General features: G+C 33.5%; 4 protein-coding genes across 5 annotated transcripts; 2 read left to right on the forward strand and 2 right to left on the reverse strand.

Annotated features, from left to right (window-relative positions):
* The first annotated feature begins 365 nt into the window (after positions 1–365).
* Positions 366–2,021, forward strand: LOC108855409 (thioredoxin-like 2-2, chloroplastic). Its single transcript, XM_018629218.2, has 4 exons — positions 366–806; positions 1,053–1,235; positions 1,322–1,486; positions 1,711–2,021. The coding sequence occupies exons 1-4, from the start codon at positions 558–560 to the stop codon at positions 1,846–1,848; spliced, it is 735 nt and encodes a 244-aa protein (XP_018484720.1). The 5' UTR covers positions 366–557; the 3' UTR covers positions 1,849–2,021.
* Positions 2,022–2,245: 224 nt separating this feature from the next.
* On the reverse strand, positions 2,246–3,520 carry LOC108855408 (cytidine deaminase 1). The gene has a single exon (XM_018629217.2). It carries the CDS (start codon positions 3,405–3,407, stop codon positions 2,391–2,393), a length of 1,017 nt encoding a protein of 338 aa, XP_018484719.1. The 5' UTR covers positions 3,408–3,520; the 3' UTR covers positions 2,246–2,390.
* A 6,134-nt stretch (positions 3,521–9,654) lies between these two features.
* On the forward strand, positions 9,655–11,539 carry LOC130506035 (uncharacterized). Its single transcript, XM_057000644.1, has 8 exons — positions 9,655–10,011; positions 10,203–10,270; positions 10,376–10,523; positions 10,624–10,704; positions 10,778–10,864; positions 10,951–11,036; positions 11,115–11,235; positions 11,317–11,539. Exons 1-8 carry the CDS (start codon positions 9,751–9,753, stop codon positions 11,392–11,394), a joined length of 930 nt encoding a protein of 309 aa, XP_056856624.1. The 5' UTR covers positions 9,655–9,750; the 3' UTR covers positions 11,395–11,539.
* Positions 11,540–11,612: 73 nt separating this feature from the next.
* LOC130506034 (protein arginine N-methyltransferase 1.1-like) lies at positions 11,613–13,623 on the reverse strand. Of its 2 annotated transcripts, XM_057000642.1 has the most exons (9): positions 13,398–13,623; positions 13,284–13,294; positions 13,057–13,212; positions 12,906–12,969; positions 12,668–12,810; positions 12,501–12,588; positions 12,301–12,416; positions 12,083–12,233; positions 11,613–12,003 (listed from the first exon to the last, which is right to left on the reverse strand). In XM_057000642.1, exons 1-9 carry the CDS (start codon positions 13,594–13,596, stop codon positions 11,798–11,800), a joined length of 1,134 nt encoding a protein of 377 aa, XP_056856622.1. In that variant the 5' UTR covers positions 13,597–13,623; the 3' UTR covers positions 11,613–11,797. The 2 variants fall into 2 exon arrangements, with proteins under 2 accessions (XP_056856622.1, XP_056856623.1); XM_057000643.1 differs by lacking the exon at positions 13,284–13,294 and having other exon boundaries at positions 13,398–13,620.
* Between the last annotated feature and the right edge of the window lie 30 nt (positions 13,624–13,653).

Below are 13,653 nucleotides of genomic sequence, written 5' to 3' on the forward strand. Positions count from 1 at the left end.
TGTAAGCCGCGGCAAACGTTTTATGCGCTTTGATATGTTAGACGTTTTATGCATTTATGATTTTGTTGCGATTTAACAAGTGTACCTACTAAACTTTTGTTTTCTTTTAACTTTGTTATATATTTTGGCGTCTATAATTGTCATAGTCAACAGTTTCATTGAACATTTTCACTTTAAAAACATTTAAATAAAATAAACAGTAGAAAAAAGATATCTCCAAGGTTCTCAAATCTTATGACACTCTTTCTTGTTTTCTGATTTTAAAAATAATAATAGTTTTAACTTTTAAGTCATAGTTTTCTTTTTCAAAAAAAAAAAAGTCATAGTTTTCTTGTGTCCATTTACCATAAAAACATTATTGTTCTGCGTTTAGACATTTCTAAACGCTAACGCAACGACAAAAAGCCAAGTAAATGACGGCGGCCAAAACGCAGATGACGAGTGAAACATAACTGGAATCTGAACCAGACAGTTTCTTCCTGATCTTCTCTGGAGGATCTCTACAACAGTCTTACTCTCTTCTCTTCCCTATCTCTCTGTGTGTGGGTGAATTTTAGATGGCTGGAGTTGTGCGATTATTATCAGCGGCGTCGTTTCAGGCCCTTGGCGTCTCTTCTTCGTCCTTCACCTCCTTTGCAGCCACTCTCACTTCTCCTTACTTATCTCCGACTCCGAATCTGAATTCCGACAGGAGATTGCGTCCGCTCTCATCTTCTCCCTCCTGCTCGTCTTCTCATCACCCATCTTCTGGTCTCGGAAGCCATATCCCCCTGAGAGGACACAAGAGCAAGTTGGTTCGTGTCAAGGTGAAAACTTTCTTGTCTTTTTAGCACACTCTGTCCGTTATTCGAATACCCTTTTTGGAAACTGATTGGTTCCTGAGCTGATTAGGAGCTAAGTTATGTTCTTCAGTCTCATACCATTTCAGATGATTAGAAAAAAAGTGTAAAGTTTCAGTTTTTGATTAGAAAGGTTGATGCTTTGGATTAGTTCAAATGAAAAAGGTTAATGCTTTCTACCGTAGTTTGAGTGTGTGTGTGTTTGTGGTATAGGTAGATGAGAGTGTGGCCGAGACAGAGCCACCGAAATGGTGGGAGAGGAATGCTGGACCAAACATGGTGGACATTCATTCTACCGAGGAGTTCTTGAAGGCTTTAAGCGAAGCTGGAGAAAGACTAGTCATTGTAGAGTTTTATGGAACTTGGTGTGCTTCTTGCAGAGCATTGTTCCCTAAGGTTTAGCTCCAAGTTACCTTCATTTCTCTTTCGTGATTCTGAGACTGATAGTTAGATGTTCTGTGTCTTGTTAATAATATTTTCAGCTTTGCAAAACGGCGGTGGAAAATCCCAATATATTGTTCCTCAAAATCAACTTTGATGAGAATAAACCAATGTGCAAGAGTTTGAACGTGAAAGTGCTTCCTTACTTCCACTTTTACCGTGGAGCTGATGGCCAGCTCGAGTCCTTCTCATGTTCTCTTGCTAAGGTAAAGAAGCCTGCTCATACACTTTCCCTTCAAACTTATAGAATTGTCTCTTGTTTTGATAAGATCTATCGTATATTAGAAGTCTGTAGCTTGACATTGATACTATTTTGGCATTCTAGAATCAAACCCTTTGCTGATTAAGTTGATCAGAACCTCTTGAACGCATTTGGTGTGTCTCTCAGAACTAGTTGACATTCGCTTATATGAGGATTTTCTTCTTTCAGTTTCAGAAGATAAAAGATGGCATCAGACTGCACAACACCGATCGTTGCAGCATTGGTCCAGCCAAGGGACCTGAAGGGTTTACATTGGAATCATTATCCGTGCAGACGAATGCAGCCAAACCAGCTGGATCAAGTTGAAGTGCCACACTTGTAGACTTGTTACTGCAACCATCTTTGGTTGCTCAAAGCAAACACTAAGCTTAACTTTCTGTATATCTGTTGTTTTCTTTTTTTTTGGTATAAAACAATTAACTCCTGAAACATGTTATTATTATTCTTACAGGTAAAATTGCAAATGTGTCTTTTTACCACTTGTCCTTATTGCTACAAACTCCAAATGTTTTGTTGTTCTGTTGCATTGGTATGTATTATGTAACACAGATCCATTGTTCTGTCTTGGAAGATGGTGATGAAGAGAAAGCGACAATGAACATAGCATTCACCACACTTTCTCTCTTCCTCTTAACAAATGAAACAGAGTGCCTCTGTTTTGTCTTTCAGTATTTGTCTACACAGCGACTGTGGTGAAACTAAGTGAACAAAGCTTTGGCTTTTCTTCATTATCATACAAACATTGCATCCAATTACAAATATCATCATCATAGAAACACTGCATCAAATTGAAAGCTTGTGACTTTACGAACAAAGCTTACGCCTTTATCAGCTTCTCACTAAGAATCTCAGCAATGGAAGACCTCGAAATCACATTTCGGAGCAATCACCTGCAAAAGCATCTTCGCCGTATGCTCTTGACGCACCACAGCATCTCTCTTCTCCACCAACACCGCCCCAACGATCCTCTCAAACCCTCCTCCTCCTCCACCGTTAGCCACGAAATCAACCAGCGCCGCTTGCACCGGCCCCAAGCTAGGATTATACGCAGCCGACTCCATGTACCATCCTCTGTACACTCTCCCTTCGCAATCCACCATCGCCACTCCCGACGGACACCGACTGTACGGCGCGTAAGATCTATTCGCGGCGGATAAAGCCGTTAGCTTTAGATCGGAATCAGTGTGACCGTTGGTGATAACACCTAAGAGAGTGAGACGGTTATCGTGCGGCTCGAGGAGTAAAGGGACGTCTCTCTCGAGGAGATCGTCAGGGCCGAATCTGTGCGGCAAGATGCTCTCTAAACGCACGTAACCGTCTTCTTTCTCCGCAACGGCGTCGTTTCGCTCAGTACTAACGGTGTCGTTTTGCTCAGTACTAACGGTGTCGTTTTGCTCAGTAACGGCGTTTTCTTTCTCCGCAACGGTGTCGTTTTTCTCTGTAACGGCGTCTTCGTTATCCGTAACGGCGTCGCGGAAGGCGTTTGGATCGGTGATTAGGATTCTGATGTCGGGGGCGTCGCGGATCTCCTGGAGGAACTGGCGGCAGTGGCCGCAGGGAGCGGCGGAGACGGAGAAGCGACGGAGGATCGGCTCGGAGTTGAGCGCGAGGTTGGTGACGAGGAACTGCTCGGCGTGGATCGAGTGGTGGAGAGGGAGGCCTGGGAACTCGACGTTGACGCCTACGAAGATCCGGCCCGACGATCCGAGTCCGACTGCTGAGACGGGGAATTTCGAGATCGGGGGACGGGCGAGGGGTTTCGCTGGGTTGACGAGGAGAGGGAGGAGATTGACGACGGAGACGCCGTGTCGTTTCGCGGCGGATTCGGCTTCTTCCGCGTGGATAAGGAAGCTGGGTCGATCCATTATTCGGGTCGGTTCGGGTCGGGTTGGGGATTTATATGAATGGATCCCGGGAAGGATACGCGAAGTGGAAGGCAGTATGCTCTTATTCGCTAAGACGTTAATGGGCAGACGACGTGAATTAATTCATTTTATCAAAACTCGTGACCCATTTAATCTTTAGGCAATCATGAAGCGACCAGAAAGAAACTAGACCTTTGTGTCGCCATGTTGATCTTGACGTGAACTTGGTTGACTTGAGAAACTAAAAGTCTACAATGACTTGATTACGTGAACTTAACAGAAAACTCACTTTTGTGCCTCAGCTCTCAACAAAAGTCTCAACATTTAGGCTTTAGCCATTTTCAAGGAAAAAAAAACATGTTTGCTAGATTTTTTTTTTTTTTTTTGTAAACTAACATGTTTGCTAGATGCTAGTGGACTCTATTATATTACTTTGATATGCATGCAAATTGCAAAACCAAATTTAACATTTTACCAAAAGAAAAATATATGCTTTAAGTGTTTTTCATTCCTATTTTTTTTAATGTAAGAACATCAGTGGTGTATAATAATTAGAGGAGAAGCAATTCATAAACATTCGTAACGAAGAAAGATTACTGCATTTATATCTCTATAATATTATTTGAGAAGTCAGTTTCCTATGTGTCGCGCTCACGTTAACTCTCATGATGGTTGATTACACGTATACCCTTAATGAATTAAAATTATTACAGTTAAATTTTTGCTGATTTTTTTATTTAGTTTCCTTTTTAAAAAATTTCCAAATAACTTATATCATAAAAAGGAAACATTTATAAAGTTTAAAAACAAATTTAAAAACGAAAATATATGCCTATATAATATAATTTCATTAAAAAGGAAAATTTACAAAATAGTAATATTCCATTTAAAAAAATAACATAAAAATATACTTTTGAAGTAATAATATACTTTATTTATATTTATATTTTCTTAGATGAAAAATATATATTTGTATATAATGTGATTTCATAAAAGAAAATATCACATAGATAATCTTGATATTAGAAAAATAAATAATATTTATTTAAAACATAATTTTAAACAATAAAATTTCAAAGTAATAGAAATATTTTATATATCTATATGTCTTCTTAGATGATTACATAAAATAATTAAGTAACATAAGCAAATATATGCTGACTAAAAATAATTTATAATTAGTATTAGTGAAATGTTTTATTTATTTGACTATAATATCTTTCATTACAGAAAAATATCTATAAATTATATTTTACTTATATAATATAATTTGTAAAATACAATCACATTTTTTACTGTTTATTTTTAATAGATATTAGAAAATGAAAAAATAGATTTTAACAGTAAACATTTTTTGATCAAATAATTACAAAATATTTTAAATTAAAATAACACGATATACTTTAACAAGGTAGATATATTATATTTTATCATCATTAAAATTATATGTTTCCTTAATATTAAATTTTCTTTTAAATTTTATGTTTTTTATGTTTGTGAAACTTAACATAAGCTAAATACAATGATATTTGAAAGCTCATGAATGTAAGAAACCAAACTTAAAATAATCATGTTGTAAGTAAAATCATGTAAATTTTATGGTTGCTTACAACATGAATATAACGATGATTTTACTTACAACATAACAATAATATCATCGTTATATTAATTTATTTAGTTTGGAATCCGACACTTTAGTTTATCTTTTATTTCATTCTAAGCACAATATATCTTAATTTATAAATAATCGTTCTGAAATATATTTACATATATAAGACAACCAACCAACCAACCTAAATGCAAATAAGAAATTAATCAAAATTTTAGTATATTTAGAATATAAAATATTATAATTGAATTCAAAGAAATAAATGCAGACCAATATATCCAAATGATAACTAAATCGACTGTAAAAACAACAAAATTAACAACCTATAACATATCTAAAATCGTATGTCTAATTAAAGTATTATAATAGTATTAATATAAATTATGCATACAATTATAAATTAATATAAAATTAAAAGTAAATAGTAATTAATTATTATAGTATATTTACTTTATAAATATTTATATCCGTGCCTGAACACGGGAAAATCACCTAGTTTGACTTTATAAAAGGTACCATCATATGAACCCAAGAAGAAATCAACTCATATTAAAGATTCTGTTATTTTATTATCATTCAAATTAAAAACCAAGACAAGTATAATTTATTTGTGGTCCCTTGCATTTTCATAATTCTTATCATCATCTTATAAAATAGGCGTCGCTTTTTTTTTAAGAACAATGCAAGACCGTGAAAGAACACCCGGGGGCTATCTTCTGTAGTATGAGCTTCGCCGTGTCCTCTTCCACTAAGAACAAGAAAAATCATGTATATTTGTAAGAAGAAGATAAAAAAATCTTCTTCTCGTATACTTGTATAAAAATATTAGTATTGTTCATAGAAATTTTATCAATAAATATCCAAACCATTCTTTAGGACATATAGTACAAAGAAGCATAAACACCATTTTCTTATTCATAAAAAAATACAACACCATTTTCTACAATACAACACCATTTTTTCAGTGAAAAAAATCCAAACCTTCTTTAGGACATATAGTACAAAAAGCATAATATATTTATTAATAAAATTTCCATAAACAATACTAATATTTTATAAATATTGTTATTATCAAATAAATGCAAATTATGTTTCCATATAAACTTTAAAAATTATATAAAAGTACATGTAAATTTATATAAAATATAAGTAAAATTATATAAAATATAAGTAAAATTATATAAAATATAAGTAAAATTATATATATAGTAAAATATTATTTTGAAAATGTGAAATTTTACATTATCAATTGATTTTAGTAAATTGTGAATGATTATAATCAAAATGTTGGTGAAAATATAAAAAAACATTACTATAAAATTAACTTTATATTTTTGTAATAATTATTAATGAAATTGAATTAATTTATAAAAAAATGTGTGAATTTAATATTTTTATAAATGATATGAGGAAAAATATAATTAATAAATATATTGTTAAAATTTTGTTTATTTCATCTAAAAGTTTGACCAACAATGAGACAACTCATGGACCGTCTATTTTAAAAAGTGAAGTAGTTAATGTTACTTTTGTAGTTTAATAGAAATCATATATTGTTGTACTGAAGAAGAGTGGTCGAAAACAGCTCAATCGACAGTTATATAGTAACATTCTGATGGTGGTTTGAATATACAGATGAAAATTATAAGAGACTTATTCATTAAATTCTAGTTCATGCATCATAAATAGTCTATTTTAAAGCGAAATAGTTAGCGAAGATATAGTTGTATTGAAGAAGAGGGGGCAAAAATGGCTCAGTCCACACTTATTTAGTACTCCTTTTGTTTTAATTTAATTGTTGTTGTAGAGCAAAATTTTTATTTTTAAAATAAATGTTATTTTATGATTTTAATAAAAAAATTATTAATAAAAATTTTCTGTTTATTTTTTATTGGTCGAAATAATGCTAGATGTATATGTATGATTTTTTGTTTTAAAAATATACAAAACTAAATATTTTTTTATCCATGTTCGTAAATCTAAAACGAAAAATAAAATGAAGTGGAAGAAGTAATATTTTCGATGGTTGTTTGAATAAAGATGGATTTTTTTTTGTAAACGACTTTCAATAAAGATGGAAATTATAAGAGATTTATTCATTAGATGCTAGTTCATGCATCTTGAATCGTAATTTTAAACTAGACCATGACCCGCCCGACCGGGCGGGTGTTTATTTTATTTTTTAATTTTTGATTTACACTAAATGATGTATTTGTTAATAGTTACTTGTGATACATTGAGTTCTTTTTGAGTTTTTAAAAAACAATAAAATGTGTGAAAAAAAAATTTTTATATAAAGAAAGCTTAAAATGAACAATGATAGATTATATATGAAATATATAAATCAATTTAGTTAATTTAAAATACGTTGAAATAAATGACTTTGAGTCATATATAAATCAATTTATTCGGCTCATTGTTATCACATTTTTTGTTAGGGCCATAGTGTTTTAGATCAAATTAAGTTGGTCTAGTGGCTCATGACTCCCCTCTCTTATCCTAACCGACAATTTTTGTTTTGTAACCGTTCGGTGTTTAGAAAAAAATTGTGAAGAATGAAAAAAAGAAATATCTCGACTTTCGGTTTTTTTCCCATGGCGATGACGATTTCAAAACTCATTAATCGAGGATCTAATGTTTTATCTTTGTGAATCTGATATTTTTTCTTTACGAATCAGGGTATGGAGTAATTAAATCTCTTTTGAAATAATTGGTTTATTTTTCATTCTGTTTCAAAGTATATTGTTTGCATGTCTAGTTACACCTAGTTAATTAATAAATGCCCATAACTTTTATAAAGCAAATCAATTGTTTCTTAAAGATAATGTAGTTAGCAAGAATATAGGCAATTGCCTCATTCTTAACTATTTACTTAATCTTATATTTAATATTGAGTACTCTGCAAGTTCAGTTAAACAGATTTTACTTGGAAGAAAACATAGATACTTTATTATTTAGCTAAATATAGATAGTTAACGAAAATCATGTTACTATATTAAAGTTAATTAATATTTGATATTGATTATAGATTTGATAGAGTAATAAAGATATTTTGTTTGTGTTCTAAAATGATTGATTTGGTTTGTTGTGAAAGTATAAGAAAAATCGATTTGATTTTTTTTTTTTTTTTGAGAAAGGTTAGCAACAGTTGATTTGTGTAGTTGGTTGGAAGCGTAAACATAGATAAATATATATGTAGATCGGTAATATTTTACATAGATTAATGATTTACACTGATTTTTATACAGGTACATCTTAATGTTAAATATGAGAAAAAGTTGAAACTATACATATAACATTACGGTAAAAAATCTATTCATACGATAATTTTTTAGACTTATTGAGACCTAGCTCTATGTGAGGTGAATAAACATTGGTTTAGATGAAAAGGGAAATTCAATTTTATCTTGAAATTATTTTAATAGAGAATGGAAGTTAAATTTTATTTTATGACAATAAATAATTTCAAAATTAATATCCTAAAATTTTTTTATGTAACAAATATATAACTTCGGAATTTATTTAATACAAGAGAAGTTAAATTTTGTTTTAAGACAACACATTAACTAAACTGAAAAAGACAAACATTAAAATAGAGATTATCTATAAAAAACAGAGTGATAAAGACACATTTAATAAACTGGTTAAGACAAACATTTTTATAGGAAGTTTAATTAATATTTTCAATGGCATGTCATTGTAAATAACACTGAAAACTAAGAGGTATTTTTAAAGTGTACTTCTCTTTTAATAATATAGAAGTATACAATGCTTTCTTGTAGTGTTCGCATATAAACCAACACACAAAAATCAAAAGGTCAGTGTGACTCTTAGGATTCACTCATGATGACTCGCCAATGATCTTTTTAAGCAAATTAGCTAGGATTACTAGAGAGTATAACTATATGGGCATATGGTTCAAATCAAGTTACAACTTAGTTAGTGATATTTTTCATGTTTAAATAGTAATGTAGATACCAAATAAATTAAATAAATCTAATTGTATATGCTACGTAAATTTACTCATGTTTTTGTGCTGTTATTCCATATACAATACTACTATTGTAAGTAGTTTACTTTGAGTATTTCCAATATAAAATTCTATTTTTATTTCAAAGTTGAGTAAAAGTAAATATGAATTGAAAGTGTTTCTTCCGTTTTTTATTGTAACTAGTTTAGGAAATTTTTTTTGTTTCAAAATATAAATAGTTCACACATATTTATGTAATATAGTGTAGCTAATCAAATAATATATGTTTTTATAATTAGTTGAATTTGTTAATTAATATTATTTTTTTAGAAGAAACATCTCGATATTAGTTTTTTTAGTCTAAACTATTTATATTATGAAAAAAAAGAAAATAGTTAAATGCACAAATAAACAGTCTCATAAAATTTAGAAAGATGACATGGATGGAGATAACAGAATGTAAAACAAATAACCTCTTATTTTTTTTCTTAGGTTTTTCTTCAAAGTTCAAATTACTTGAATCATTGGTATTTGATGTAATTACTCTAATTTGTTTTTTTCTTTCCTACTAGGACCTCTTAGTTCACTTTATTGCAGTTTCTTCCCCAATTCTTTGGTGATGTGTAAATAAACCCCCCACGACAGAAACGACCACGTAAGAATGGTTTGGATCACTAGGCTCTCATCATCATCTTCACCAATCTCAACGTCGTGTTCTGTCCTGAAAAGCCCCAAACCCTCTTTGAAACCAGACAGAGTTCACCATGTCAAAAACTTGTAACTTTCTCGGCCTCAGAGTTAGATCCAATCCTCTCCCATTATCCAACTCCTCTCCTCTGAATCTCCTCCCAACGGCTGCTTCGAGACCTTTCGACCGTTGGATTCGCGCCTCTTCACGTCGTCGGTTGGTTCTCGGCGGTTTCGCCGGCACGTCCTTGTGGATGAACAACATGTCCGGTAGTATTCTTGGCGGCAAATCATTCATCGCTTCCGCGAGGCAGACGAACCCTTCTCCTGTCGAACAGGTCTTCTTCTTCTCCCTCTTGGTTCCATCATAGTTAATTCGTATCAACAGACAACAGCTAAGCTTTCCAAAGTTCGTACCTTTAGACATTTTGGGAATGTAGAAACTTCGAAATGTGCTCTGTTTCTAGTATCTTATGAACGAAACAGATCATACATTTGTGTTCTAAAATGTTCTTTTGATTGAATCTAGGCGTTGAGTAAAGTGGAATGGCCTGAGAACTTCCCTTTCAAAGAAGAAGATTTCCAGCGATTCGACGAGTAAAAACCATTTTGTCTCTTACTCTGTTTTCTTACTCTGTTTTTTTGCCTTTGGAGATCTTGTGACTTCTGTTTGAATCATGATGTGGTTTTTTTTTTTGTCAGGTCGTCTGATTCAACGTTCTATGAAGCTCCGCGGTTTGTGACACACATTGATGATCCAGCAATTGCTGCACTGACAAAGTACTACTCCAAGGTTCTGCCTCAGAGTGAAACTCCAGGAGTGAGCATACTTGATATGTGTAGCAGTTGGGTAGGCACTAAAATGCAAATCCGTTTTTAACCATTTCTTGTGTGTTGAGAAACCTCTCAAGTTTTAGATTTATTTGGTTCTTGTGATGTTTTTACAATAGGTAAGTCATTATCCAGCTGGGTATAAGCAAGAACGAATAGTTGGAATGGGTATGAATGAAGAAGAGCTTAAAAGCAATCCGGTAAAACAAAGATTCAATATTGTCTTATATGGATCATCATATCAATGGATCTTATCTTCTCTCTCTCTCTCAGGTTCTCACCGAGTACATAGTCCAAGACTTGAATCTCAATCCAAAGCTTCCTTTTGAAGACAATTCTTTCCAAGTTATTACCAATGTGGTAAAGACACAAACTTTCTATAAGTTAACTTCTTAACTAAAACTCAAGTCATGACCAAACTAATGTGTGTATTTGTATCTCAATAGGTAAGTGTGGATTATCTTACAAAGCCACTTGTAGTTTTCAAGGAAATGAACAGAATCCTCAAGCCAGGAGGACTCGCTCTAATGAGGTTGGTTCTTTTCTCTTAACACAAACCTGCCAAGTCTTTTGGATTCACTTCCCCTCTTTGTCTTATTTATCTCTGCAGCTTCTCCAACCGTTGCTTCTTTACTAAAGCAATCTCGATATGGACATCAACCGGGGATGCAGATCATGCTCTCATTGTTGGATCATACTTTCACTATGCTGGTGGATATGAACCTCCTCAGGTATGTATTTCTATATATATTCATCAACACACCTTCAACTCTTTATAGAGATTATTCATTTTCAACTTGTGACCAATTCAGGCCGTTGATATATCTCCAAATCCAGGACGTTCGGATCCAATGTACGTCGTTTACTCCAGAAAACTCCCAGTGGCCTAAGAGTTTAGATCCAATCCCTACATGTATACACACATAGATGAATATAGTGTTCAATTGAGACTACTTGGGAAACCTGGTTTATACAAAATAATATTTAACTCTCTCTGTCAGTAATATTCATAGCAAACAAGTGTATCCCTTTGTTCGTTTTCTCTACTAACATGTCACTTAAGTGTTGAGCAACACCAGTTCTGTAGCACAAGATAGACACATACAAGAGTTGGTTTAGTAAAAAATCAATAGTCTAAAACTCAGAAACATAAAAGTCAAATGTAGTAGTGTGAACTGTGAAGCAAAGGGAATGTTGCAGAACTTTAAAGAAAAGAAAAAATACAAAAAAATCAAAAACTAATATCACAATTTGAGCTGAAAGTTTGAAGCTCTGCTTCTTTTCGAGAGAGCTTCAACGCATTTTGTAGTGTTGAGTTCTTGAGATCTTGGAGTGCTGACCATCCAAAGAATAGCTTAGCTTTATGTCAACGTCTCGAGGATTCTTCTTGTTATAAGAAACCGACATGCTTCCAGTGATAGTCTCACCTTCACATATTGTTAACACATCTTCAAGGTACATGACTGTTTGTTTCCAGTGCGTAGCCCTTGATTTTGGTCCTGCATTTCACACCCGCGGATGAGTTTCCAGACCATAATGAACTAGAAAGAATTTGCATAGAGAGAGATGTGAACGAACCTGTTGAGAAACCTAGAAGCTTGTGGCACATGGTAAACGACACATCAAAGTAGGCCACAAGGGCGTGGATGTAGTCGTTACGTTGTGCAACTAGTTTAAAGGGAGCAGTGAAGGAAGCATCACCAGAAGACATCTTTGAGATATCCATCGTCTGTTACAAAATGAAGTGAGCATTAGGCACACACATATGTAATAGAAATCAAACATGTATATCTTACCTTAAGTAGCCTACTATCGGTAACAATCTGCTTTTGGTCGACAGTGTCAACAAGCGGCTCCATCATAGCCTTTTTCTTGATGCATGACATGTCAAAACCATACACACTGTTCCAAACTGCAATACACAAAACAGTCAACAGACATGGAGATAAACATTGGAAGAAAAAAAAAGAGAAGGGGGTCGAATCAAAGAGCTCACATTCAATTTTGTCTTCTTTATACTCTGAATCCTCTATGGCTGTAAGAAAGAGAGAGGCTTTGTCTGGCAACACAAGCCCACCATCAACCTATCAACGAATGAAAACCAAAAGGGTAAGAACGCTTATGAAACCATAGGAGGCTCATCGCTCTCTACTGTAAACTTACAAGCCATTTGTTGCGAGCGTAAAGGACACTGTCCAACATGTTTTCAAACAAGAGAAAGTAACCCATCCATTCAGATATAATCACATCCACTTTAGGAGTAGGAAGCTCTATCTCCTCAATCTTCCCTTTCAATACCGTTATAACTACAACAACGCACAAAGACAAAACCTTTAATAAACTAAGTACAAAAGCAGATGTTTGTTTCTCATACAAATAAATAAAATTAAAAAAAGCTAACCATCAGAGAATCCGTTGGCTTTAACAATCTCCTTAGCCATGTCAGCCATTTGAGAACATTCAACCTATAAAAGAACAACCTCAACCAAATCAATTCAGATTGAAAAAAAAGTTTTTAACTTTAATGGGAAAAAAAGAAGAAGAAGACATACAGCGTAGACATGTTTAGCTCCAGCTTTGGCACAGAAGAGAGATAAGATTCCAGTGCCAGCACCAACATCAAGAACAACCTTGTCCTTGATGAGAAACTTGTTTTGGTAAATTACGTTCTGGTAAGTCTTTGTTCTCACTACATCCTTCAACATCTCCTGTAACATTACAATCCTCGAATCAGACACCAGACAGACTAATCATTAATGAACTAATCATAGGAACTTACTTCATGAATCCCTGCAAAAATAAAAATAAAAGTGGAAAACAGAGTTAACATCAATAAGCAGAGTCAATAAAAATATCTGAGCTTTGAGAGAGAAGACATGAAGAGGGAATTTACCGAAGTGAGAGTAGGAGTCGAAGTAGTAATCGGCGCTGGTTGTATCATCGGTGGTCTCTGCGGCGTCGCACATGGACTCATCTTGTGCGGCTTCAGCGGAGCCTTGTGCAGCAGCTTCGTCTTCGAAGCGTATCTTCGTGTTCAGATTGTGTCCAAAGCTGACGAACTCTTCTTCCCCGTTGTTGTTGTTCTTAGTCATTGTTTCTTGACGAGAGAGAGAGAGAGAGAGAGAGAGAGAGAGAGAGAGAGAGAGAGA

This window comes from Raphanus sativus, unplaced genomic scaffold (assembly GCF_000801105.2).
Source record: "Raphanus sativus cultivar WK10039 unplaced genomic scaffold, ASM80110v3 Scaffold2825, whole genome shotgun sequence".
Lineage (NCBI taxonomy): Eukaryota > Viridiplantae > Streptophyta > Magnoliopsida > Brassicales > Brassicaceae > Raphanus > Raphanus sativus.

Coding starts and splice junctions, on each gene's coding strand:
- LOC130506035 (XM_057000644.1), top strand. CDS start 9,751: ATGTCAAAAACTTGTAACTTTCTCGGCCTCAGAGTTAGATCCAATCCT. Junction 10,012..10,202: donor ACCCTTCTCCTGTCGAACAG/GTCTTCTTCTTC, acceptor GATTGAATCTAG/GCGTTGAGTAAAGTGGAATG. Junction 10,865..10,950: donor TCCAAGTTATTACCAATGTG/GTAAAGACACAA, acceptor GTATCTCAATAG/GTAAGTGTGGATTATCTTAC.
- LOC130506034 (XM_057000642.1), bottom strand. CDS start 13,596: ATGACTAAGAACAACAACAACGGGGAAGAAGAGTTCGTCAGCTTTGGA. Junction 12,589..12,667: donor ACGCTCGCAACAAATGGCTT/GTAAGTTTACAG, acceptor ATTCGTTGATAG/GTTGATGGTGGGCTTGTGTT. Junction 12,004..12,082: donor GCTTCTAGGTTTCTCAACAG/GTTCGTTCACAT, acceptor TGTGAAATGCAG/GACCAAAATCAAGGGCTACG.
- LOC108855409 (XM_018629218.2), top strand. CDS start 558: ATGGCTGGAGTTGTGCGATTATTATCAGCGGCGTCGTTTCAGGCCCTT. Junction 807..1,052: donor GCAAGTTGGTTCGTGTCAAG/GTGAAAACTTTC, acceptor TTTGTGGTATAG/GTAGATGAGAGTGTGGCCGA. Junction 1,236..1,321: donor GCAGAGCATTGTTCCCTAAG/GTTTAGCTCCAA, acceptor TAATATTTTCAG/CTTTGCAAAACGGCGGTGGA.
- LOC108855408 (XM_018629217.2), bottom strand. CDS start 3,407: ATGGATCGACCCAGCTTCCTTATCCACGCGGAAGAAGCCGAATCCGCC.